This window comes from Antechinus flavipes, chromosome 1 (genome assembly GCF_016432865.1).
Source record: "Antechinus flavipes isolate AdamAnt ecotype Samford, QLD, Australia chromosome 1, AdamAnt_v2, whole genome shotgun sequence".
NCBI classification, from domain to species: domain Eukaryota; kingdom Metazoa; phylum Chordata; class Mammalia; order Dasyuromorphia; family Dasyuridae; genus Antechinus; species Antechinus flavipes.
The window spans coordinates 638,410,495-638,437,904 of NC_067398.1; the positions used below are offsets into that span (position 1 = coordinate 638,410,495).

Genomic DNA, 27,410 nt, shown 5'->3' on the forward strand with positions numbered 1-27,410 from the left:
GCTGCCACCGCCATGACTCACGGAAATCAGCATGAGCATGCTCGCCAGAATATGGAAAAGCAAAGCAATTCAGGCAATGGAAAACGCCAGGATGATGGGCTCTCTGCCACTGTTTGAAAGCAGAGGGACTCACAGATCATGTAAGAGAAGAAGAAAAAGGAAAAAGGCCAATGAGAAGAAGGAACTACAAAGTTCATGCCCATCTCTCTTGCCCATCCACCATGGCACCTGGAACCAGTCCCAGCTCACGAGCTCTGCCTCTTGTAGTGCTCACTGTAGATCCCTAAAGTGATGCATTTTCTTCACCCTGTATCTATAGTGGGTTCCCTCGGAGCATCTCCCACCCAAGAACCTTGCATTTCTCCAGGGCAGCAGGAGTGAGGGGGCTACTTTCTCCTAGTGTTTTTTTATTTCTGTGGGGCTTATCCCTGAGTATTAAAAATAGCTTTGTTTAAAAAAAACCCAACACTTCAATGTATGATCCTGGTTAAGTCATATTATTTCTCTTGACACCGGTTTCCTCATTTATCAGATGGAGGGGTTGGATAAGATTCATTTTGGCTCTCATGTTATCTGATTCTACAATACAACTATCTCATAGTTCTATCAGTTTTAACTGTTTGTAAATATTCTCTTGTGAATTAGTAAAAGTGTAATCATCCCCATTTTAGACCTGAGAAAACTGAGAATCAGAGGGGCAAAGTGATTTGGCCCAGTTCACCCAGCTAGAAAGCAGAAGAACTAGGACTATGAATTAGAATACATGGTTTCAAAAGAAGCGGTCTTCTTTCTACCACCCATATTTCCATGGAAACTCTAGAGATTTTTACTTTCTGTATTTACATGTCAGGTGGCCTATTCTTCTCATTTTTTTCTGGCACTACTGATTTGTGATAAGCAGAAAATTACCATCCTATGATTTTCAGCCCTGGTAATGAAGAGATACAATCTTTGACATCAAATATCTGAAGAGCTTTTATGTATAAGAGGGGCAGACTGGTTCTGGGTGGATTTCTATTTAATCTTCCCAGTGCTCAATGCAGTGCCCAACATATAGTAAACACCTGTAAATGCTTTATCTACTGTATACAAAGAACTTCATAATAATAAGAATTATCCCAAACTAGAAAGGAGTCTCATAAAATAATGAGTTCCCCATGACTAGAGATATTCAAGCAGAGTCTAGATGACCATTTATTGAGGTGATTATAAATGGATTTCATGGTCTAGGTAGCAAACTCATAAACTCTGCCCACAAGAAAATATGTTCTTTCCTTTGAGAAGATTTAACAATGTAACAGAACTCTCATTGATAAAGCTTTGCCACCTGGTGGAAACAAATATATGGGAAAGCAGTTTATTGAACCTTTTGTTCAAAAAACTCCGCTCCATGCTCTCCTTGAGTCCATCACACTCTATTTTGCATTGCACTCATCTCTATACATGGCATCACCCTCTCCTCTTATCCTATTTCATTAAGAATAAAAACTTCTCTAAAGAACTGGAAACAAAATGGGTGCCCACCAATTGGAAAATGGCTAAATAAATTATGGTTCATGCATATAATGGAAAATTATTGTGCTGTAAGAAAGGACAAGACTGATGAATACAAAGAAGCACGGAAAGATTTTTATGAACTGATGCAAAGTCAATTAAGCAAAGCTGGGGAAATTATATATAAAATGACAATAAAAATGTAAATTGAACAAACAACCACCATAAAATCATTTAATTTGAAGGTCATGAAATTATAAAGAACAAGCTTGGCCCCTAAGGAAGAATATGAAAATTCAGTTTTCCCTGCTCCTTGACAGACACATGGATTCAAAAGTATGGAATGAAAAAACCTAGTGTTATATGCAAAGTGCAGCTTGATGCATTTTCTTTTCTTAATCTTTAAAACAACAAAAAAATAGTTATTGGGTATGATTCCCAGGGAAGGAGAGAGGGAGAATAATAGGGAAATTTAGGCACTGTAAAAACAAAAAAAACAATAAAATATATAAAATTAATATAGATGCTCCTCAAAGTCAGATCCGGGTATCACCAGCACCCAGCATGCATATTATAATGTATACAGTGAGTACTTAATACTTGTTAAATAATAATTCCCCTAGAAGGTTAAGGCTTATAAAACACATTTCTTAGAATAAAAACAAGTCCTCCTAGTTCATCTATGTTATAATCTAACTGATTGTAAGAATGATGATCCTGAGCAACTCTAATCACAATAGAACCAAAGAACGCAAGCTCTCTTTTATATCTGAGATCACTCTTCATTAGATTGTGAGTTCCTCAGGAACAGGGACTGTCCTTTGTCTTTTCCTGGTGTCCCCAGCATTTTAGATAGTTCTGCAATATAGTATGTGCTTAATAAATGGTTAGTGACTGACAACATTTGGCTGGGGAGTGGTCAAGTAGGTGGCACAGTGACTAGAGTGCCAGCCTGGAGTGAAAAAGACTCATCTTCCTGAGTTCAAATCTGACCCAGATACTTTCTAGCTGTGTGAACCCTGTAAAATGAACAGGAGAAGGAAAAGGTGAAGGAACCACTCCAGTATCTTTGCTGAGGAAACTCCAAATGGGATTAAATTGTAGACAACTGAGCAGGAACCATCTTTTGCCTTTTCTTGAGTGTTCCCAGTACTTATTACAGTGTCTGCAACATGGTAGGTGCTTAATAAATTTTCAGTGCCTCCTGCCTGCCTGAATAGCTCTGACATTTATGTTTTCAAAGTTTCTGCCACCATTTCTAAACCCTAATGTCCAAGTATAACTCCAATTTCTAAACCCTGACGTCCAAGTGTAACTCCAGTTTCTAAACCCTGATGTCCAAGTGTTAACTCCAATTTCTAAACCTGATGTTCAAGTGTAACTACGTTTTCTAAAACCTGATGTCCAAGTGTAACTCCAATTCTTCCTCCTGATATGTAAAAATGTAAACTCCTTAAGAGTGGGGAAAGTCTTGTTTGTTTTTTGCACCACTAGTTTTGTGGACAGTCCCTGGCATGTGGTAAATGTTTACAGTCATTCAAAGTACTTTACATGTATGCTTCATTATATCAACAAAACTGTGAGGTAAGTGCTGCTATTCTCACTCTTTTGATAATAATAATAACTAGTATTTGTGTGTCACTTCTCAAGGCACTTTAAAAATATCTCATTCTATACTCAAAACAATTCTAGGAGGTAGATACTACTATTTTATCCCTATTTGACAGATGAAGGAGACAAGGCTGATAAAGATTAAGGGGTTGACCAGAATCACATAGTTAACAGATTGTTGAGATAGGATTTAAAGTAAGGTTTTCTTCAGTCCAAGTGACTGCATGCTAACTCCTCTTCCATCTACTAGACCAAGGATTCCTAATGTGAGACCTGCGAACTTGTGATGCTGTTATTATTGTTAGTGTTTCAATATTATCAGTTTCCTTTGTAATCAGAAAATTCTATATGTACTTTATTATATGCATTTAAAGAAACTATTCTGAGGAGTCTAAATTCTTGAACAAAAGAATCCAGGACACACATACACACACACACACACACACACGCTGGAGAGGACCTTGAAGATCATCTATACCAGTGGTTCTCAAACTTTTGTTCTCAGTATCTTCATGTTTTTAAAAAACTATTGAGGATCTGTTCAAAGAGTTTTTGTTCACATGGATTATATTTATAGCTATTTACTGCATTAGAAATAAAAAATAATTTTTAATTTGTAGACCCTCTGAAAGGGTTTCAGAGACCCCAACAATTCTTTGGACTACACTTTAAGGACCACTGATCTAAACTAATAACCTCTTTTAACAGACTGAGACCCATAGAAAAAGCACAGGGGCAAAGCAAGAGCACCGCATCCAAGTTTTTGTAGATTTCTACATATTTCCTTGTGGATGACAGCGTCCAGCTCTCTCATTTTATAAACAGATAAGAGAGCTGAGGCAGCTAGTGGTTCAGTGCATTAAGCACCAGACCTGAAGTCAGAAAGAAGTGAGTTCAAATCCAGCCTCTGAGACTTCTTAGATGTATGGGCTGGGCAAGTCACTTAATCCCTCTTTGCCTTAATCCACTGGAGGAAAGAAATGGCAGATCACTCCAGTATCTTTTCCAAGAAAACCGTATGGTCCACAGGGTCACAAAGTCAGACATGACTGAAAAACCCCAACTGAGAATAAGAGAGCTAAAATGCCCAGGCTGGGGTTATCCTGCTAATAAATGTCTGAGGTCAGATTTAGTCTCATCTCTGTAACTTAGAGGCAGCTAGATGGGTGTAGTAGATAATATCTTGGACCTGGAGTCAAGAAGACCTGAGTTCAAATCCAGCCTCAATCACTTACCAATTACATGCTCCTGGATAAATTGTTTAACCTCTATTTACCTTAATTTCCCCATCCGTAAAATGGGGCCAATAATAGCGTCTGCCTCTCAGGCAGATGGATCAAATGAGATAACAATAAAACACACATAGCACCACTCAGCTGCCTCTCCCTAAAAAAAGGGTCAGTTGGTCAATAAACATGCCTGACACATAATAAGCAATATGAGTTAGTTATTAGTAGTTATAGTAGTGTGTTCAGAATTTGAACACAAAACTTCTGACTCCAAATCTGATGTCAATGACATCTTTCATTTCAAAAGGACTTCAGAGGTCATGTAATTTCAGCCTCAACTCTCCCAAGGATATTTTTTCCTCATCTATATTACAACACGCAATCTCCCCAGAAAAGAGATCAAATTACATTCCATATGGTTTTTCTATGATGTGTTTTCCACTGTATTCTATTTCTTTGAAAGTTGGCAAGCCACATTCATGTAGATGTTCTCTACTGCCCAGAATATTTTATTAGCCTGAACACCTCCATTCCCAATTGTGCCAAACAGTAGAGAATTTACCATAAATTGTTCTGGACCAAGAAATAAAGAAAATTCTATATGGCATAAAGAAATATAGCTGTCGGCTGGGGGCAAAGAAGTCCAAGTTGTTCTTTTCCTATCCCATGTCTAACATAAGGCATTGGGAAAAGACTTCTGTATACGAATAATAGCCCAACTTGACTTAGAAAAAGTTACATATAACTCTCATTCCCCTCTAAGCAAAAAGTGGGGAGGGCGTAGAAGTATAAGACCCCATATGATGAACTAGGCTAATGACTTGGCTGCTTTTGCTGTACTCATCTTCACCTATCTTTCATTTTCATGCATGTTATTTTTTGTCATAAGAGCCAGATTTCTGGGCATACAAGGAAAGGACATTGAGAAATAAAGGTGATGTAAAAGCAAAATATTTCCATAATGCCCCCACACACACTCAAGGATCTTATAACCTAGTGCTTCATGAGTAAAAATGCAATTAAAAATTAGAAGATAAGTGAGTAAAATGTGTTTAAAATGTTAAGAGATGGGGAAAAGGAAAATTCCCTTCCAGCTAAGAAAATAAAGACTTGAGAAAGGTATTGGAAGGGCACGTATTTCACTAAATGAACTCCATTAAATTAACTTCTATCTTGTATTCTTGATTCCTGTGTACATGCTTTACCCACCCCAGTCTCACTAAACCACAATCTCTCTGAGGGCAGAGAGAGCCTTTTTCATCTTTGGAGCCAGTGACTTGAACAGACAAAATACCTATTAAGTGCAGGCGTTGTTTTACAACCTAGAAAAAGCTTATGTCTTTGAACCAGACTCATTATGATATCAACTGTTCCCAAGTCCTTTTTTGGAATCCCTTGGATTTATTTCTTTTTCTTAGCACATATCTGTTACAATGTCTCATGTCGTTTTCCTTGAAGCTTCTGAGATTCTGTTTCAGTGGGACTGAATTCCATTTTCAGTACTGGACTCCACGGCTTTCTCTCAGTGCAAAGAGTAATAGATGTATCAGCCTACAAAGTGGTATGGTAAAACCTGTTTTCCTGTACTTGTATATAAAGCCATTGTCATTCACTGAACAAAATGTATTAAGCACTTAGTGTGAAGGGGCACTGTACCAGGTACTAGATATGTTACAACATTTAGGGAGGACATTTCTGACAGAAGGCATGACCTACATAAAGCACAGAAGACAAAGATGGAATGATGAGTTCAAGAAATAGCAAATTGACTAGTCTGGCTGGAATAAAGAGTGTGTAACATGCAATAAATCTGGAAAGGTAGTCTGGAGATAGGTTGTGGCTATTGTCAAAAGCCAACTAAGGGGTCTCTATTTTATCCATGGAGCAGTAGAGAGCCCCTAATTCACTGGGTGAACTTGGACACATGATATCTTCTTAATGAGCATCTATTTTTCTAATCTGTAAATTGAGTTTGAAAAGATAGTAGCTAAGATCTTCTCCAGCTCTAAAATCTTTGTTCTCTGACAAGATTTGTATGAACTGATACAAGGGAAAGGAAGCAGATCCAGAAGATTAATTTACACAATAATGACAATGTTTTAAAGGAAAGAAACATTTTGAAACACTTGAGAATTTAGAAAGAATTAAGAATCAATGCAATGACTAAGTATAAGCTCCAAAGAATGATGATTAAGCATGTTATAAATCCTTTAACAGAGAAGTGATGGACGAGATACAGAATGAAACAGGCATTTTCAGACTTGGCTAATGTGGGAATTTGTCTTGCTTAACGATATATAATTGTTTTAAAATACTTTATTTTACTTTTCCTAATGTGGGAAGAATAGGAAGGAAAAGGCTTAGATCTAGAGAAGGAAAAAAGAAGGAAAGGGTCATTGAAACACTTTTTTAAGCAGAGGGGGAAAAACAGAACAGAAAGAATATCAGACAAATAGGATCGTTTTGAAAGCTAAGGGTTAAATATATTACATATTTTAAAAGAAAAGCAAGCTATATATTTATTAGAGATACATAGTTTTGTATACATTCCCTTTTTTTCTTTTCTATTTTGCACATGGAAGGAAGGAAACAAGTGTTTATTAAACTCCTATTCTGTGCTAGACACTGTGCTAAGCACTTCATAAATATTATCTCATTCTATTTGTACAATTCTTGGAAGGGGAATGTTATTATTATTCCCATTTTACAGATGGGGTAATTGGGGCACATAGATTTTAGGGTACTTGTACAGGGTTATATAGCTTGGAAGTGTCAGAGGCCTGATTTAAATTCAAGTCTTCCTGATTCCAAACCAGTATTCTATCCATTGTACCACCTTAGCTGAATAATTTTTTCAAAAATTAAAATAAAATTATTTGTCCTATCTTCTCATATTTTTCTTCCAGCTCTGAAGTTGTATGGTTTTCTCCATTGCACTCAGTTTCTCTCTCTCTCTCTCTCTCTCTCTCTCTCTCTCTCTCTCTCTCTCTCTCTCTCTTCTCTCTCTCTCTCTCTCTCTCTCTCTCTCTCTCTCTTTCTCTCTCTCTCTCTCTCTCTCTCTCTCTCTCTCTCTCTCTCTCTCCTCTCTCTTTCTCTGTGTGTGTGTGTGTGTGTGTGTGTGTGTGTGTTTTAACTAAGCATCTCTATAGAGGTGACAGAATCCAACAGCGAGGTTATCATACAGCAGTTCATTGCAGCATAAGACAGAAATGTCTACTTAGAGCTACAAAGAAGATAAGTAGCCTTGGGTTTAAAAATTACACCTATGAGCTTTGGTAGTGAGAAATTTTCCATTTCCCCAGATTGGTCACTAACTCATCTTTCTTTAAGAATGTTTGTTCAGAGGTAATAGTAAGCCAGCATTTACCACATTAAAAACCTCTGGGTTGCCTCCTGCAAGAATTCTAGAGGTGCCAAATGAGGCGGACATTTTTAGTCATGGCCAGTATGTGGATCTGCTTTGCTTGCTTGGACTCATAACAAGGGAGAGGTCTTTTTATGTGGCATGTAGAGAGAGGGCAGTTGGTAAGAGTGATGGATAGCAAAAATAAAGAAGTAAAGAAAGTAAAGTGATTATAAAACATTTCAAATATACAAAAGGGAAGTTAAAAAAAAGTTTGAAAGGGAATAGACCAACAAGATATTGTATCAACTATTAGATTAAATTTAGCAAAAAGCACATTGTAAGTACAGTTACCCCCTTTACATCTTGATTCTCCATCACAATTTCTACATATTGTGGGTCAGCCTAAGAAATTAAATGGAAATTGGGGGGGGGGGGAATGGCGTGAAGAGGTTATTTCAGAAGCTAAAGACAATTAAAGACCAACAGATGACACAGACTCTATGGCCAAATACTTTAACCCAAATTTTACAATAAGGTAATTGTAAACATCCCATAAAAAAAAAAAGAAAAAGAAAAATTCAGACTTCTTCTGTGGTATGAAGAGAAGGCTAAAATATTTTATGTGGATTTTTCAGATTACAGGAGCACTGCACCCCTAACCCCTAAATGTCAAAGAGATAAATGTGATAGAGATTCACCATTTCATATACAATCCTCTTTTTCTTCTATTCTTCTTTGTATATTAGAATGTTTGGGTTTGTTGATGCTTGTCAAGTTCAGAATAATAATTTTAAAAAGGAAATTTATTGTAATTTTAAAGAACCTTGAATATCATCTCTAGTTGGTTCAAGAAAATTCTAGCGAAATATGTTACACTTGACCAAATGATTAGTGTCAACCTTGAATAACAGCCACCACCACCACCACCATTATAAATAGGCAGTTAGACATCATGATAACCTAATTTGTGCAGATTCTTAGCTATAAAAAGGCTGGCAGATCATGGAATCCAGCTTCCTCAGTTTCTAAATGAATAAACTGAAAACTAGAAAGTTGAAATGACTTGGCCTACTAATAAGTGATGGAAGTCAATTTTAAACTCTTACCTTCACAACTTAAAAGTAGTTAGTTGACACAGTGGAAAGAGCACTGTGCCTGGAATCAGGAAGACCCGAGTTCAAATCCAGCCTGAGATAGTTACTACACTATATGAGCCTAAGCAAGTCACATCACTTCTGTTTGCCTCAGTTTCTTTGACTGTTCAATGGGAAGAATAACAACATTGACCTTCCATCAATATTGGGAGGACCAAATGAGATATTTGTAAAATACTTATCACAGTACCTGACACACAGTCAGTACTACATAAATGTTCTTTTTTTTTTCTATCTTGAAAAGACTAGAGCATTATTAAAGATAAAATCATGGGGAACATGATTATTGTCTTCAAATATCTAAAAGAATATCATTTAATCCATTTCTATAGACAGATAGATAGATAATGTGTGAAATCCCTACTATTAAAAAAAAACAATCTAAACTTTTTAAAGTATTTAAGTCACATGGAAATCCTTGCTAGGCAATAGAAGCACAAATATAAATATTTCCAAAGCCCTCCTTTCAAGACTCTTGTCTCTAATGAAGTGCTTATAAATAGGGGGATTAATGAAGTATAACAGAAAGAGTAATAGATTTAAAGGCAAAGAGGATCTGAATTCAAATCTCACCTTAGCTATTTACTAATTGTGTGAACTTTGATCAAGTCATTTAGAAAGGTAGGTAATGAAAAGAGCAGTGATTCTGAAGTCAGGGGACATGAATTAAAATCTCACCTCTGATGCCTATTTACAACCTGTGTGACCTTTACCAAGTCACATAAGCTCCTTGGATCTCAGTTTCCTAGTTTCCAAAATGATGGAGTTGGAAAAGAAGAACAACTAAGATTCTTTCCAGCTTTAAATCTTAGATACTAAATATGATACCATGTAAAGTGGGATAGATCCAGGTGAAGTGGTCTAGGAAGTTCAAGAAAAGAAAGATCTAGACATAATGGAGATGATATATATGAGTCCCTTGATTGTAAAGAGTTTGTCCTTTACACAGATTTGTACTTTGGGGCTCCAGAGGGCAGAACTTGGGTCAAGAAGGAGAAGTGATACGAAGGAAATTCAATTGACCGAATTCCCCTGTAATGGAAATCTTCAAGCAGAGGCTGAACCTTCTCAGTCTCTCTCTATATGTGTCTGTCTCTCTCTGTCTCTGTCTGTCTGTCTCTCTCTCTTTCTCACACACACATACACACACACACACACACACACACACACACACACACACACACACACACTTGATAACACCTTCCATTTCATACAAAACCTCACAGATTACAAAGTACTTCACATGAGCATAGCATCAAGGAGCTAGAACTGATAGGGATGTTACTGATCAATCTAACTACTCCCTTCTTGTATAAAATAAGAAGACTGACAATATAGGAAGAGTCTAGGTGATGAATGACATTGAGACCAAGAAAGTTTTACTGATTTGTCCAAGATCACACAGTAAGATATGGAAGAGCTAGGATCTGATTTTGGATCCTATAACTCTAACTTAAGTATTTTTTCTACCTCACATTTTACATTTGTCATCATTAGATCCCTGTCACCCAGACATGATGATGGTGATAATGATGTTGATAATGGGCATCTAGATGGCATATTGAGTAAAATACCAACTCTGGAGTGAGGACGATCCAAGTTTAAATCTGGCTTCAGACCCTTACTAGCCATGTGACTCTGGTAAGAGTTAACCTGGATTGTCTCAAAAAAAATGAAAAATGAAAAATATAGACTTTATCCCAAAAATCAGTCAGGCAATTAGCATTTATTAAGCACCTACTATGTGTTGGACATTGTACTAAGCATTAGAGATACAATGAAATGAAAAACTAAAACCAAAAAAACCCAGTCCTTGCTCTCAAGGACTTCTGTCTTAACAAGAAGACAATACACAAGTGACTATATATAAATAAGACATATACAGGATTAGTTTGGAGTAGTTTTGGAGAAAAGGCTCTAAGATTAAAGAGGAATAGGGAAGAGTTTTTGCAAAAAGTGGGACTTTAGTTGAGAATTGAAGGAAATCCACGAGGCAATGATGAGGGGGGAGAGAGAGAGAGAGAGAACCAGATAAAGAGACAGACAAAGATAGAGAGAAACACATAGAGAGACAGACAGAAGCAGAGACAAAAAGACTGTCAGACAGAAGCAGAGACTGAGACAGAAAGAAACAGAGACACAGAAAAAGAGACAATGAGACAGAGAAAGAGAGAGATATAAAGAGAGGGATACACACATAAATACAGACACAGAGAGACAGAGATAGACAGAAACAGAGACAGACAGAAAAGATACAGAGACAAAGAGACATTGAGGGAGAGAAGAGAGAGAGAGATTCATATATAGAAAGAGAAGAGAGAAAGAGACACATAGAGAAAGAGGGGAGAGAGAAGAGGAGGAGGATGAGGAGGAGGAAGAGAAACTAGTGGAGAGAAGGAAGAAGGGAGCGAGGAAGGAAAGAAGGGAGGGAGGAAGTTCTAGGAATGGAAGACAATGAAAATGCCTGAAGTCAGAAGTCAGAGTAACTCATTCAGGGTGTAGCAAGGAAGCCAGGATCATCTGACCTCAGAGTATATAATAGGACTAGGGCAGCAATAAGAAGATTGAAAAGATAGGAAGGGTCTAGGTGATAAATGACATTAAAAGCCAAAAATTGTTGTTCAGTCATGCCCAATTCTTCATGATCCCACTGGGGTTTTTTTCTTGGCAAAGCTATTGAGTCTGGATTAGAATTCAGGTCTTCCTGACTCTAGGTCTTACACTCTATCCACTTCATCCTAGCTGTCCCTAAAACAATGACAAAAAGGAGACCGGAATCACTTGATCACAGAATATATTAGAAATTAGAGAGGATAGGGAATTTGAGGTAAGAAGACTGAAAAGATAGGAAGGATCTAGATGATGAATGACATTAAAAGCCAAAAAGATGTTACATTTGATCCTGGAAATAACAGGAGGACACTAGAGTTTATTGACTAAGGGATAGGGGTGATATAGTCAGACCTATGCTTTAAAATGATTAATTTGACAGTTGAATGAAGCATGGAATCAAATGACGAGAAACCTGAGAGTAAATAAGAACAAGTGACTATTGTAAGAGTCACATCTACTGACTTGGGATCCACTAATCTTTCTACCATGCAACATCTTCTTCCAAGTCCCACACAGCCCTGAAATTCTAGGATTCTAAAGCTGCTAAGCTAACTCTAGATCACAATAAAATAGGCATAGACAATTGAAAAGTTATAGAGTCAGTCATTTACAAGGTCTTTTGGAAGCCAAGATTCTGAGATCATTTCTTCCATGTGAAGTTGGGCTTGCTAGGGATCAGGTCTTCCTACCCACAATTTTGATTTTTACTCACACCCCTGTAACTCCACTATGTAAGGATCTTAAGGCCTTTAATGTCTCCAAAAGCCACCTATTAAAATCTAGATTTCTTGAATGGAGAACATTTCAAGCTGGTTGTCTCCAAATATCTTACATGGCTGAAATTTGATCATATCTTACTGCTATTTCCCCTGAATAAAGGCTGCATTTTCCCAAGATCTTTTTTAAAAGAAAAAAGTTGCACAGAGATAAAGAAGGGGAAAAAAACAAAAGCCGCACCATTTCCCCAAATCCGCCACCTAGAGAAGCCAATATTTAGACCCATTATAAAAACATAGAAGGCAATATTTTACAGGATTTTTAGATCCCAAAATGATAACTCCACAGGGGAGGAAATACAAGCAATGTTTTCCCTCATTTTATAAAGGAGATTAGGTTCATGCAACTTGTCCAAGGACACACAACTAATGAGCAGCAGAAAAAAAGACTCAAATTTGGGCCTTCTGGTTTTCATCTCACTATTTTCCACAACATGTCAAACACAGTCTTTGTTGGTACCATTATTGTTGCTACATAAGGCTCAATAAATATTTGGTGTTTACTAGAGTGTAAATTCAAATTTTATAATCAACCTTAAAAAACCTAAGGATGAGGATGGTAAGGGGCATATATGTGGCACAGTGGAGAGTATCAGGATTGGAGTCAAGATAGACCTGAGTTCAAATGTGGCCTCAGACACTTCCTAGCTATGTAACTCTGGGCAAGTCACTACTTAACCCTGTTTGCCTCAGTTTCCATTTCTGAAGAAGGAAATAGCAAATCATTCCATTATCTTTACCAAGAAAATCTCAAACAGAGCCACAAAGAGTCAAAAATAACTGAACAACAACAATACTCATGCTAAATATATATTTTTATAGTGTCAGTGACTATTTCAAAGTAAAAATAAATAAATAAAATTAAGACAGTTACTTCCTGCACCCAGTCTGGCTCATTCTATAAAGATATATTTTTAAATTGCTTTGAACAATAGGTTAACTTGCCTAACATTGAAGGTGAAAGTTGAAAGCACTATAGTTTACTGGATAGATCTGATCTGATTGTAAGATTTTAGAGCTGAAATGACATTTGAGATGACCTCATCAAATTCACTCATTTTGCAAAAAAGGAAATGAAAATGGATTGAACTCAGGACTTCAGATGAGAAGATCTCAGACTGAATTCTGACCTGGGCACTTACTGTTAGCAGGGATGGTGGAAAGAAGATGCGATTTGGAGTCTGAAAATTTGCTATAGAACTCTGCTATTTATACTACAAGAGACAAGACCTTCAGCTTCCTCAGCTATAAAATGGAGGAGGAGGTGCATCAGTATCTAACTCCCAGGTTTTTGTGAAGATCAAATGAGTAAATATGTAAAGTGTTTTACAAATTTCAAAGTGCTATATAAATGCTAACTATTATTATTCCTAACCATCCTTTCAGTGATATTATGAGGTATAAGCTACTACTTCTGTGTGAATCAATCATTTTTTTCTTCATCATTGTTGCTTAAAGTCACATTTTGAATTAGTGGCAATAGAGGAATAGAACCCAGATCTTCAGCCTGCCAGTTTCCACTATGTGTCAGGCAGTGTAATAAGTTCTTTACAAGTATTATCTATTCTAGACTTATCAAATATAAATAATAATTTCAAAAAGTCAACAAAGCAAAAAGAGAAGATTCCACAAAGCTATCAGTGATTCTGGAATCACTCACCTGAACAATGAGAGCAGCAGGTAAAGATGCAGAGACTGAATTACTAATAGTATTAAGTATTCCTCTGCTTACTTGTCTCTATTGACTCAACTATTGACTCACTGTCCTTTGCCTCAATTCATCTCCTCCTTCAGCTTCAAAGGATGTAGCTTCTATGACCAATCTCCTAAAACTTAATAGAGATTTATAAATTAGCATCCATCAGAAATCCTCCATTGAAAGCAACTAGAAAAATCTAAAGTTGTGGATTCAAAGCTCTTGAAGATAAAGAACCTTAGAAGGTCATCCAAATCAACTCCTTCATTTTACAGAAAAGGAAACTGAGTCTCAGGAAAAGAAGTGATTTCCACAAAGTCACAGAGCAGATCTGGGAATTAGAAGCCCAGTCCTCTAAATCTAGTGACCCTTCCTTATTAAATATTCCTCTTAAAGTCTCCAACTGTAGAGAAAAAAGATAAAAGGATATATGTTTGGGAAGTAGTTATTTCTTTGAAAAGAAGAAATCTTTGCCACTGCTTTATGTAGGAACCTTAATAAGTTTCTAAAAGAGGGGATCTTTCCCCCTTAGTTCCAGGATTCACCATGTCAAAGAGAGGTTCTAGTTGCTATGGAAATTAAGTATTAAACAATAGAATGAAGGCAGTATTGAAGAAATCATGATAAATGGAAAAAGTCTCAGGGAAAATAACAGACCACAGTTCAAATTTAGGTTTTGCCATTAAATCATTTACATTCATAGCTCTGTCTGTCTGTCTGAGCCTCACATCTACCAAATAACAAAATGTAGTGGGACCAGAAGAGCACAACTAGGATATACCATTTGAAAGCTGATTGAAAGAAATAAGGAATGTTAAGCCTGAGAAAAGGAATATGTAGAGGAAACATGATGGATGTCTTCATAGGAAAAAAAAAAGGAATTAGACTCCTTTAACTTCCCAGAGGACAGAAGTAGGAGCAACGAGTATAAGTTATAAAGAGGAAATTTGTACCCTCACAAGTAAACTTCTTCAAAATTAAACCTGCCCCAAAATGCTGTGTCCTCAGAAGTAGAAATCCCCACTTCATAGCCAGATGACTTGTCAGAAGTTATAGCAGAGATTTCCATCTAAGGATGGCTTCGGATACTTTGTGAGTCCCCTTCCAGACCTGAGAGTGGATGATAGTCTTTAAATTCTCATCCAGCTAAAGCATCTATGGTCCTCTTCTCTATACAGGAAAGTCCCTCTTCTTTTTGGTAGAGAGTCTTCCATTCCCTTTACAGAAATATTATTTCTTCAATTACTATAATTCCCTGACCTAGGATGAGGTAAGTAAAAGAGAAGGGAGGAAGAGAAGGAAATCATTACTCATTTCCAAGTCCTAAACAAAAAGGTGAAGGGGTGGAGGAAACCACCTCATTTCAAAAATGCTACCAATGTTAGTAATACCACCAACTCCCTAGAACTTAAGTTCTAAGAATAATAAATGGTACAAAAGCCGATTTTTAAAAATCTTTTGTTCTCCAATTGTAAACAGTGAGAACCCACCATGCTTCCTAATGTGGAATAAAAATTTGGCCCAAGGAATATACTGCAGGAGTTTGCTACGGGGAGCTGTCCCTTACAGCACCACAAGCAAGGGTTTGCTCCAAGTCAGAGACACACATACACACATACACACACACACACACACACACACACACACACACACACACACACAAGACACCCAGTTTAAATTTTAAAATAAGAATCCAAAGAAATGAATCTAACTTGCATAAGAATAGGTATATGTTTGTTTATTTGTTTAATTAATTCCATACTGTAGTTCCAGGTAGGAAAACATAACTGCTGTACATTAAAGATTTCACAGCTTAAAATAGAAACATCCAAAATTTCTAAAGCCTTAGAAGTTTAAAACTAAAAGTTTCTCCCCTCATAAATGGCTACATGTACATAATTAAGGAGAAAAATTAGAGCAAGGGAGGGGGAAGAGACAGTAAAGGAGAGAAAAAGGGAGGGAAAAATTCACTGAAAAATAAAACTTTAATGGGCACTTTGGGTTGTGTATTTGGTCTTTTGTTATTATCATTAAAATCATAACTATATTCATGAGGTGTTAAAACTGGAGGGGCTAGAGAATTTTGAATACTAGAACATAGAACATACAAAATTCTACTTGGAAGGAATCTTAAAAAATAAAATGTTAGCACATTGAATGTTAGAAACTTAGAATAAAGAATCTTAAAATCCAGATGATAGAATATTAGAGCTAGAAGTGACCTTAAATATAAAAATGTTAGAAAATGCAATGTTAAAGGGACCTTGAAATATTGAGTGTTGGAAGATAGATAGTTAATGGTAGAATGAATTCTAGGACTTCAGAAACTACCTGATCCAAAGGAAACTACTGACCCATATGGGCAAAGTTTCTTGCTTGAAATCATACAAATAACGTAGAAAATCTGGGCTCTTTTGTGATTCTGCCCCTAATTCCCTACCTATCAATTTTTCTACTACATTGTAGTAACTCTTATTAGTACCACTCCTCTGAGATCTAGGTCAGAATTAATGTGATATTCCAAAAGCAACAACAACCTGTGTTAGAAAAATACAGTCAGAAATCCAAGAGAAAATGGCAGCAATATTTTTTAAGTCACATTACAAAGCTATCTAATAATTGCATCATTAACAGATGCAAAATGTAATATGCTTTTGGAATCCTTCTTCTTAGACTTTGGAGGGAAAAGCATGGGAAATGTCTGGAGGTTAGATTAAAAAAGAGAACACAGGGAAAGATTAACCTGGCTGGTTAATACCATTGCCCAATACAAAACAATCCCTTAGAGGATACAGCTTTGGGGTGGTTTTGTTCAAGGCCTGGGACTACCTTAATTAGCATTTATATTAAAAAAGAAGAAAACAAACAGAACCAAAATGGGACAGTGTTTTGTTTCCTGTAAATTTGACCACTTATGTTAAACTCTCTTAGGGAAAAAAGTCAACTTCTACTTACCCTTTCTATTTTAATTTTCTTGAATTTCCTTCTTTTCTCAAAAAAGAAATAAATCTCACAGAATTTAAGTCTAGGAAGGACTTTGCCACATAGTCCAACTCCTGATTTTACAGATAAGGAAAGTGAGGCTGAAAGGTGATATGATTTGAGCAAGGCCACATAAGCAGTAAATAGCCAAATCAGAGCTGGGACTTGGGACTGCTCCAAATCTAATGCCCTTTATACTAGAACTAAAGTAACCCCTTGGAGTTAAAATTTTAAATTTTCAAAAGGAAAGACATATTTGAGAAGAAATAGCATGTTCAACAAACAAAACAAAACAAAAACAACCTAGAGTCATATTATTTTGTAAAACAATGCATGTCATCTGATTTTCAAGAATAGCATCATTAAATAAATTGAAGAGGGTTAGACCTGCTTATACTTAGTATCCATAAATGAGTTCTTCTCCCCTTAATATCAGAGCTGAAAGTCTTTTGGGGGAAATGATCATCAGGCAAAAAGAAGTGGGAAATTTAGGGTCAAAAAGAATAAAAATCAAGAATAATTCTGAAAGAACCAAAGCACTTGCCTATTACCTGGGGGTCAGAAAATCTGTATGAATGCACATGAATCCAAGAAGTCAGACTCGTATACCCATCAATAGTTTTGGCTTACAGACTTATTAGAGACAAATGAAACCCATCAAAGAGAGGGGCCTAAAGAAGGGACTCCCGGGTTCAAGTATAAGCCTTCAGGGTAGCTTCTTTAAAGTGGTTTCTGCTTGTGGCTACTCCATTACAATAGTTTCAATAACATTTTCATCCTAAAGAGTGTTAACCTGTAACAGGTCTGAGTCCAGCTGAGGGATAGTAACTAATCTCTACCTTGAAAGGAAATATGCATCAATAAAAACTTTTACATCAACAATATTGAGACATTAAAGGATAGACAATTTCATTTTCCAGTTGGGGAAAAAAATCCCTTTTCTCAGTCTTGCACAAGTCATCAATCAAATCTTTCATTTTTCACTGACAAATTTATAGTATTTTCCAGTTGCCGGAAATAACAACTTCTTCTCATAGCATCTCTTTCTACACTACCCCATAACCTTCACAAAACTCAATTTTAGAGGCACTTCCTAAATGTAAATAAATATATATTCATTCCAAAATGCCTTCTCTGGGGCTTTCCCTCCATAGATCTGATGGAAGTTTCAAGGTGTCAAATGCAGTGATGACTGGCTGCTCTTCCTAAGCTAAAAATACAGTTTGGACAACTCTCCATTTATTTACTCTGGCAAAAAGAGCCCAGTAGACTAGAATAAAAGTATTTTATATGCTACAACCTCAGAATTTCTCTTTAAAACTGTCAAAATTGAACCATTGAATTTTAAAAGTTCTTACAAAGTGAATTCTCCCCAATTCTTGTTCAACCTCATGGGAAATAAAAGTCATTGTGTGCTTCTCATCCCATATGGCACATTGAGAAATTCTGGTTTTATTCATGCAGATCTCTCTAGACAAGCAAAAATCCCAAAGAGAAAAATGAAAACAATTATCAGGCTGTAGAAAAAGGAGAAGTAGTGGGATGAGAGAGGTGAGGAGAGAGGGGGGAAAAAAAGTGAAATTAGGAGGGAAGAATGAAAAGAGATGAAGACAGTGAAAGTGGGGACAAGAAGGAAGAGGGAGCAGAAGAAGAAAGAGTTCTTTTCCTCAGAAAACAGAGGAAATAAAAATGACTCTAGTAGCCCCCAGCACAGTTTGGAACTGTGCATATGAGAAAACACCTTTCTTTTTTTTTTTCCTTTTCCTTTTTTCCTACAGGTCAAAAGATGTTTCACATTGGGTTGTAAACTAGCAATATCTTCAGGTGGTAAGTGTGGATGTGTGGTAACAAGTTCTGAATGGTAGAAAGATATTGTCTGTCTCTATTAACAACAGGGAACCAGTCTCCTGTCCTTTCCAATACAATGCACTCTCCACTGTCTACTGGGATAAAAATGACGTTCTCAACAACTCCACTGATCCTCAAGCTTGTGGTGGCAGAAAGTACTCTCAGAAAAGAAAAAGAAAAAAAAAAAAAAAAAACCAACAACCAGCCGTCTCTCTGAGAGCATCCCGTTTACAGTAAGGTCACAAAGAAGTACCAGAATCACTAGTGTTGACTTTTGTCACGCAGCTACATTTAAGCAGAAAGGATGTATAGACAGCCCGGACCTCCAGGGCTTCTGCATGGCAGAGACAAACGCCCCCATTGTCTCCCAGACGGTTTATGGAATGAACTATTTCTTTTACAGTTAGAAGCATGCTAGTCATTCTTTAATTTTCCCCCTAAGAAATTGTTCTCATCCTCAACTCTGCCGACCAGAATTACACAGACTGTGGGAGGGGGAAGTGAGTGTCACCCCAGCACTTGGCCACCATAATACAACAGCTTTTCATTGAGTCCTTTTCAGACAGACGCAGGAAAACTTGTATCTGACTTTGGTCCTTCACACTGTTTGCCAGATAAAGAGCACACAAGACCCTGAACATTCCAACCTCTCCCCAGCTCCCCATTGCTTCCACCTACCATAAATCCTGAGGAGGAACGCGAGAGTAAGGCAGAAGAAGGGCAAGGATGGAATTAAGGGAAGGCAAGGGGATAGGGGGCAAGGGACACAAGCACCTGTTAAGAGCTGGGATAGGACCTAGCACTTCCCCACTACCCAAATGGCACCCTGACACGAGTTTCCTGTCGCCAGCAGGAATGCCAAGGAAGAAACCAAAACTCTCACCCAGAAGCACCCACTCATCAGTAGTAAGAAACATGATGGAAGAGACTACATCCCGACATCCTAACCCCACTGCTGGGGGTGGGGTGGGGGTGGGGAAAGCAGGAAGGGAGGGAACGTCTAAAACACGTTTATTCTTAGCTCCTGACTCTCGCAAAAGTGAGCTTCGGCTCCTCACCCTCCTAGCAACTCTCCGTTCCAGGAGTTCAAAGCACAGCTACACAGAGACCCTCAGGCCCAGTCTTCCTGTCCCTCATCCCACCCCACCCCACCTCCCCCAAAAAAGATGAAAAAGGGGCAGTGGTAAGAAGTAGAAGAGCTTTCAAAGAGTATCCAGAAATAGACCCAACAGCGGACCACTCAGGTTTTAGGTGGGAAGGGTAGAGGAACAGGGGTGAGAGGTGCGTTAATATCATTTTAACTCTTTGCACACGGGAGGCATCCCCTTCGTAGCTCTGCATTCTTCCACCACCCGTCTCCCCTCCTTGAACTCTTCAAATCCTCGTCCCTGGAATGAGGGTCAAAGTGGTGGAAGCTAGTTCGTAGGCTAAAGTCAGCTCTGCCCAGCTCTCCCCAGCCCAGCCCTGCCCAGCCCGGCTGTTACCTATCGTGGTGATCACCGTGATCGCAAAGTAGAAGGATCCGGCGAATTTCCACTGAACCCCAGCGCGATGGGGCTCCGACTGCATGATGACCAGCTCCAGCTGGAGGTAGTCCTCGCTAGTGATGTTGTACTTTCCCTTAATCCGGATCTCCTCGGCTTTGAGTTTCTCCTCCTCACGCATCTCGTGGTCGGACTCCAGGGCGTCGAAGACAGCGGCGCCCACCAGAAGGTAAGTGAAGGTGCAGATGATGAGGGACAGGGTCCGCACGTTCTGCCGCTTCATGGCCGCCAGCAAGGGGCCGGCACGGGGTGCATGTCCCCCGGCCGCCCGGCGGTCCGACTGCAGCGCGCAGCAGCCACCGCCTCCTGCTCTCCTGCCGCCGCCTCCTCCTCCTCCCCGTCCTCCCCGTCCTCCCCCTCCTCCTCCTCGTCCTCCTCCTCCTCCACCTCCTCCTCCTCCACTGGGAAGTTGTAAGCAGCAGTGGGGCGGCTGCCCAAGGGGCGGGGGGTAGGGGAGGTAGCCTCCGCCGACGCTGCTACTGCTGCTGCTGCTGCCGCCGCTGCTACGGCGCGGGTGGTGGAGGTGGAGAGGATAGTGCTGGAGATGAAGCTGCGGTAACTGCTGATGCCGCCGCCGCCGCGGTGGCGGCTGCTGCTGCGGCGGCGGCTGCTGCTCCTGCTGCTGCTGCTGCTGGCGTGGCCGAGCTTCAGGCTCCTGTGAGGAAGAGAGGCACAGGAGGCTGCTGGAGCGCCGGGACCAGGTGCCGGGGAGCCGGGACACTCTGCGCAAGACCTGGCCAAACCAACCTGTCCCACTGCGCAGTGCCATCAATGGCAAACCCTCCTAGTGACCACTGGGGAGGGAAAAACTCCCCCCCCCCAAAAAAAAAACCCAACACCCAAGTCCTCTTGTCTACTGTCGCCCTGCCTCTTCTTGATCCAAAGAGCAGCAGCTAACCCTCTTCTCCCTGCTTCCTTCTCGTCCTCCCCGCCTCCAGCTTTCTCTTCTTTCTCCTCCTCCTGGCCTCCTCGGGCTTTAAGGAACTGGAGGCAGCGCCTGCAGGTCCGTAGAGAGCAGAGCCTTATTGGAGTTTACAATCCCCTTCTCCTTCCCTCCCCCTCCTCACCTCCCAACAAGGGGGGAAAAGTTTACGAAGTGACAGGTCTTCAGGGATCCCCTCTAGGTACCAGGCAAGGAGGGGCTGGGAAGAAGGGCAAGGAGGGATATGGAACGACACGGGCAAGTACAGAGGGTGGGGTGGGAGGTGAGGTTGAAAACTCCAGAAGGGGCAAAAGGAGAGGAGGTGTTTTCTTCTCCTCGTCTGAGCTTCCTCTAGACTGATTTTTTTGCTTAAGGCCCCAAGCAGTCTGGCAAGTTTTCTTGCGCTGCCCTCCAGCCCCAGACCAGAGACTGAGCCCGAGGAGGGCGCGGCCAAAGACCGAGTCTAAGAGCAGCTCACTTCCCTCCCTTCAGTCAGTGCCAGAACAGGTCCGCGCGAAGCGCTCCGGGGGCCAAGCGGGAGTCCCGCGAACCTCGGGGAGTTCCGGGCTGGAGCGGGCTCATGAGCCTAGTCGGATTTCCTACCCGCGTCCAAGCAGCTAAGCGAAGGGCGGGGGAGTCCCGGGGCTGCAGGTGGCGACTGGGAACGGGATGGGGGAGGGACACCAAGCGCTGGTGGGGAGAGAGGTGTCCTCCGATCCTCCCCCAGCTCTGCCAGCAGCTTCGGCGCTGCGCTCAATCGGCCTGGGGCTGTGCGTGCGTGCGTGTCTGTGTGTGTGCGCGAATGAGTGTGTGTAATGTGTGCGTGTGTATGTGTGCCTCTAGGGCTAATCTTCGGTACAGTGGTCTCAGGCGGGGGGGGGGGGGGGGGGGGGGGGTGGCGGAGGCTTGAAAAAAGGCCGATTTACACCCAGGCCCTCCTCCTATCTTCCCCCGGTGAGCCGCCTTCCCAAAGTCTAGGGCCAGCTGGCTCCAAATATGTGGCGACTCTCGCCGCAGACACGACCAGGGCGCAGAGACACACGCGGCTCGCCGGGAGGGGACTCAAAGGGCGGGGAAGAGATGATGAAAAGAGGGAAGGGGGAGGGGAAGGAGATAACGGGCCGGAACGCAATGAATAATAAAATCTGGGTGTGTGAAAGGAGGAGGGGGAGGAGCTACGGAGCACTTGGAGGTTTTTTTGTTTTTTAGACTGAAAACCCAAGAGATGGGGGAGGAGAGGGGAGGCATAAATAAAGGCTCCTCAGTCAGTGCTCTGGAGAGCCATCCCAGCTGAGGACAGCTAAGGGCTTTGGAGAGCGCTCTGGGACCGCGACCCCAGCGGGAGGGGAATGCAAGGAGTCCGAAGCTTGGCGCTTAGGACTGGAGCTCCGTAGAGAAGCTCGGACAAGGGGCGTATCCCAGAGAAGACTGGAAGATAGGTTTAGGCAGGTGGGCTAGTGGGAAAGGAAAAAAAAAAAAAGATTGATGATGTGAAAGATCAGGCTTGAAAGAAGGGGATGGGGGGAGGGGAAAGAGCCAAGGATGGAAAGTGAAGTGAACACAGGAGCTTTGGAAGAAGATGGGGATGGAGAGGGAAAGAATCCGCGGAAGATTCCCCTCGGGCTTTAGCCACCTGGTGCCATTATGAGCCGCAGAGCGCTTTCTCCTCCACCTCAGAGCGCTGGCCGGGACACGGAACTGGCTGCAGCCACCCAGGCAGGAATCGTGAGCTGATCGTCTATGAATTGCTCACACCGCCGGCCTTTTTTTCGCTGCCAGATCGGGACAGTGCAGGGAGCCCCTTCTGGCATGGGTACAGGGATGCCCGAGGGAGGAAAAAAAGACGAAGCTACTGGAGACAGGAGATATAGGTCGGGGAGATTGTTACAAAAGGAAAGCGGCGAATTTTCTTTCCTCTCTTCTCCGCACCACATGCACCACACACACACACACACACACACACACACACACACACCACACACACACACCATTCAGAAAGAAAGCGTTCTTTTCCAAGGATGTTCCTCCTTATCTTCTTGGCGTGCTCCTTCTGGGTAGACATCTATCCATTAGCCCCGGCCCCCTCTCTCCTCTCTCCCTCTTCGGAGGTTCAAGGTGTGCAAATGATGCTAGGACTCGAGCTGCCCTGTCCAGGGCTCTGACAGAGACAGTCTCCCCACTTCGGCCCCTGACTGTGTTCCCGCCCTCTCCCACCCCACCCCCTGCCCGGATTTATCTAAAAATTCCCATCCTTGGCAAGACAGGACAAAGACGACTTTTTTTTTTCCCCTCGCCCACTTTCTTCGCCTACGTGGGGATAGGGAGACTGAGAAAAGGGTTCGGTCCCTAGGCAAAGGTCTAGCATCCTAGCGCCTGAATTTTTCCCTGAGAATCCCCTGTGGCTCCGTCTCCTGGGTCTCTTCTCCTCCCTCCCTTGCCTCTACTGCTCTCTCAATCTTCCACTCAGTCCCTCCCCGGCGACTGCTAGCCCCACCCCTTTCTAAGGGAAGCAACCTACAGGGCCCACGTGGGCTGCCTCCGGGTAAAAAGAGGTACTAATGAAGGCCAGGCTGAAATCTCTCTCCCTTGCCACTGGGTACCTAAAGAGATAGGGACTGACAGAGACAGGGTTTCGCCCTACCCGTTCCACTTACTCAAGGAGAATTCCCGAGGAAAGGCAGTAGAGATAAAGGGAACTGGAGGGTGTGGAAAGTTGACTCGGAATGAAGATGGATGTCCTGCTCCGTCAACCAGGAGAGCTCCGTCAACCTCGCCTAACATCACTGCCACCTTGAGCAAAATGAAGGATCCCAAAATCCCCACGCTGACCCCGAAGAAATCTCTCAACTGCGAGACTACAAGATTTAGAGCTGCCAGGGACTTTAGAGAACATCTAATCCAATCAAAACTTCCATTTTATAAATGAAGAAACTTAGTCTTAGAAAGGACCCACCGTCAACCGGGTAGCAAATATCAAAGCTAGGATTCCAAGCCAAGTAGAATGATGATCTTCCGTTTCATCAAACTGCTCCTTTACCTAAGTTTTAATTCCAGCCCCTGCTATTAATTTAACCTAAGTTTTAATTCCAGCCCCTGCTATTAATTTAATGAGAGACTTCGGAGGAAGTCTTTTCCCGTGGCCAGGCCTTAGTCTAGGCTGTCAATGGAGTGGGGAACAGGAGAGGAAGGGGCAGAATCAATCTCCTCCAGCATCCTATAAGCACGAGTGAAGGGAATCCCCCTTTCCCTATATCCTGTCGTTGGATGGAGGGGGCATTGGCAATACTTCAGGGCCAGTCCCCTGCTGGGTACTGGGTTGCTTCCTTTAGCTGGTATCTTTCCCTACAGCAGAGGAGGTGTGCATACAGAGAGAGAGACTAGGAGAAAGGTCCCAGTGTCGGCAAACTCAGATCTGAGTTTCAAGACCATGGGGGTGGGGTGAAGGAAGGGGAGTAACTGAGGAGAGAATAAGGCAGCGGATTTGGATTAGGAAGCCAGGAGGTATGAAAGAGAGAAAAAGGAGGGGAGGAAGGCCAACCACCCACGGATGCTCTTATCCTGTGGTCCATAAGTCAATTTAGAAAGGAACCCACCCCCATCCCACATCCTCGGGGACAGATTCTTTCTGTCATGTTGGTGACTCATCGGGGAAGCAGCGACGGAGGATTCCCAACAGCTGGCGACGATGAACGACACAGCCCACAACGGAACCCCAATCAAGCCTTCCTTTTGGGGACCTGATGCTCATCAAAGCCCTATGAGTCAGGACCCGTGGCGTCCGACTCTCAACTCACCTGCTCGTCTCTGGAAGATGCATTCCTTGGCTTTAGCCACCAGGGGGAAACATACGGCGAATTACCGGTCCACCTCGCTTCCCAGGAACCCCGATACACCAAAATAGAAGTTTTTTGGTTTGGTTGGTTGGTTGGCTTTGTTTTGTTGGTGGTGTTGTTAGTATTTAGCTCCGGGAAATCTCAGCCAGAAGGGAATGCAGAAAGCAATTGTTCCAGCTTTCCCCTCAATAGAAGGGAGAACGCGGGCCCAGGGAGAAGTGATTTGAAGTAGAACACAGGCGTTAGTGGCAGAGCTGGGAACCGAAAGAACTCAAACTTTCACTCTCAGTCTACACCCTTCTTCCCTGCAAGAGGCAATAGTAACAATACCTTGCCTCAAACTGTATATCCCAGGTTGAAGTCTTGATTATAGAGCAAGTCAGCCTCCCTCAGCCTCGGTTTCCTCATTTATAAAATTATAGAGTTGGATTCAATGATGTCTAAGGTCCTCTTTCGGCTCTAAACAATGAAGTTTATTTACTAAAATATATTAATTTTATGAAAGAATTTGCCATAGGAGTGCCTTAAATGCTCAAATTCCCTGAAACATTTAAAAAATGCAATTTCACTTAGATATATGTTTTTCAGTAGTAGGTATATTAATGAGACTAAGGGTATATGTGTTAATTCTCCAATGAAGCAAGCTCCCAAGATTTGTTTCTGGCCACACCCTGCATCCTACTTTGATTTCCCTCACATTCCAAGAAAAAAAAATTGTGTCTTGGTCCCAAAACAAGAGAATAGAAAAAAATGTATAGGAAAAAAAAAATAGATAACCTATCTCCTATTTAGCGGAAAATAAAATCAAAACAGAAGTCTTTTCATTGATCTTTCATACATTGGTAGCAGCCTAAATTTAGAGCTAAAATGGGACTTAAAGGTCATCTTGTCCAACCACCTCATTTTACTGGGTCCTCCACTACTCACTGGAACTCATCCGACATATCTAATCTGTTATCACATCTTATCATTTCTAACTTTAGAACATCTCTCTAGGATATAGCACAAATTTCTCTGATTGTCACTTAAAGTCCTTAAAAATCTTACTTCAGTTTCTCTTTCTATGTTTTCCTCTCTCCAATACCCGGTGCCCTGAGACAACTAACCTATACATATATTAATTCATGTTTACCATACAAAACATTCCATCTCTTATCTTTGAACAGACTGCCCTCCATTGCTGGAATGTCCTCCCTCCTCTTTCATTTGTAAATGTTACTTCCCTTCAAGTTTCAATTCAAAGGGACTCTCCTCTCAGATATTTCTCCTGATTCCTATGGCTTTTAGAACAGTCCTCCTCTATTCAGGCCCTCAAACACTTTGCCTTTATTTTGTATTATTCTTATTTGGAGGAAAGAACTTTGTAAATAGAGTGGGGCCCATTCCTTCTTCCCTCCCTCTTCTACCCCCATGGAACATGCTCAGAATCCCCATTCCTAGTTTGAGGTACTGTCCAGAGCTTGACCTCTGCCCATAGCCATATGTAGAACCAGTCCTAAAGGACTTGGCATTTTTTCCTCAATGTCAATCTTTCCCTAGAAATCAAAGTGCTGTCAAATAGATAGTGTTCAAATATTTTAGGGAAGTAGAAGAAATGTGAAGGGACTTATTCAACTTCCTTTTCTGAGAAATGAGATTAGGCTAGATGATTTCTAAACTCCCTTCTAGCTGTGAGAATTTACATACTCTATCTTAACATTCCATGTTCTTACCTACCTCATGAATGGAGGTTATTTAGACTGATCACCTTTTGATGAATCTGGTTTATACACCTACCATGGAGCAAGAAGGAGTGTTCCAGGTAGAATGAGAAAAGCATCTGTCCCACAATATTTCTTAACTTCAGACTTCTTTTTTCTAGTAGCTCCAACACTCCAGATCTATTCTAACAGTTATTGCCAATGGCCAGAATATCCAAGAGATCCTTAGATACTCTGATCACTAAGTATAAATGATTTCTTATACAATCATGAATTTAGAGATCAAAGGGATGACGATCCAATCTACCTCTTTCTTCTCATTTTGTAGAGGAGGAAACTGAGGCCCCAAAAGGGACTTCCATGGTCACACAGGTAATATAGTACAAAGGTGGAATTTAAATCAAATTCTCTTGACTCCAAATCCAGTGCCCTTTCCATTCTACCCCTTTCTCTGGAGACCATGTTGATATTCTCCAAAAGGAAATGTACTAAGTTAATAAAGAAAGAGTTGAACTAGCATCAAATTACTAAAATTCATGTCCAACCACTTCTACTGACACTTGGTATGAACTTGCAAAAATCATTTCATCTCTTAGAGAGGCAATTAATGTGGTGCTGTGGAAAGCATAGTGTCATAGAGTTCAATAAAGAAATAACTAGAA

At 41.0% G+C, this 27,410-nt stretch overlaps 1 protein-coding gene across 1 annotated transcript in view; it reads right to left on the reverse strand.

Annotated features, from left to right (window-relative positions):
• Window positions 1–20,626, reverse strand: part of KCNK9 (potassium two pore domain channel subfamily K member 9) — a 173,783-nt gene extending 153,157 nt beyond the window's left edge. Inside the window, exon 1 of the mRNA XM_051971140.1 lies at window positions 20,234–20,626. Coding sequence (XP_051827100.1) covers window positions 20,234–20,516 — 283 coding nt within the window. The 5' untranslated portion in view covers window positions 20,517–20,626. The remainder of the gene's footprint in view (window positions 1–20,233) is intronic.
• Between the last annotated feature and the right edge of the window lie 6,784 nt (window positions 20,627–27,410).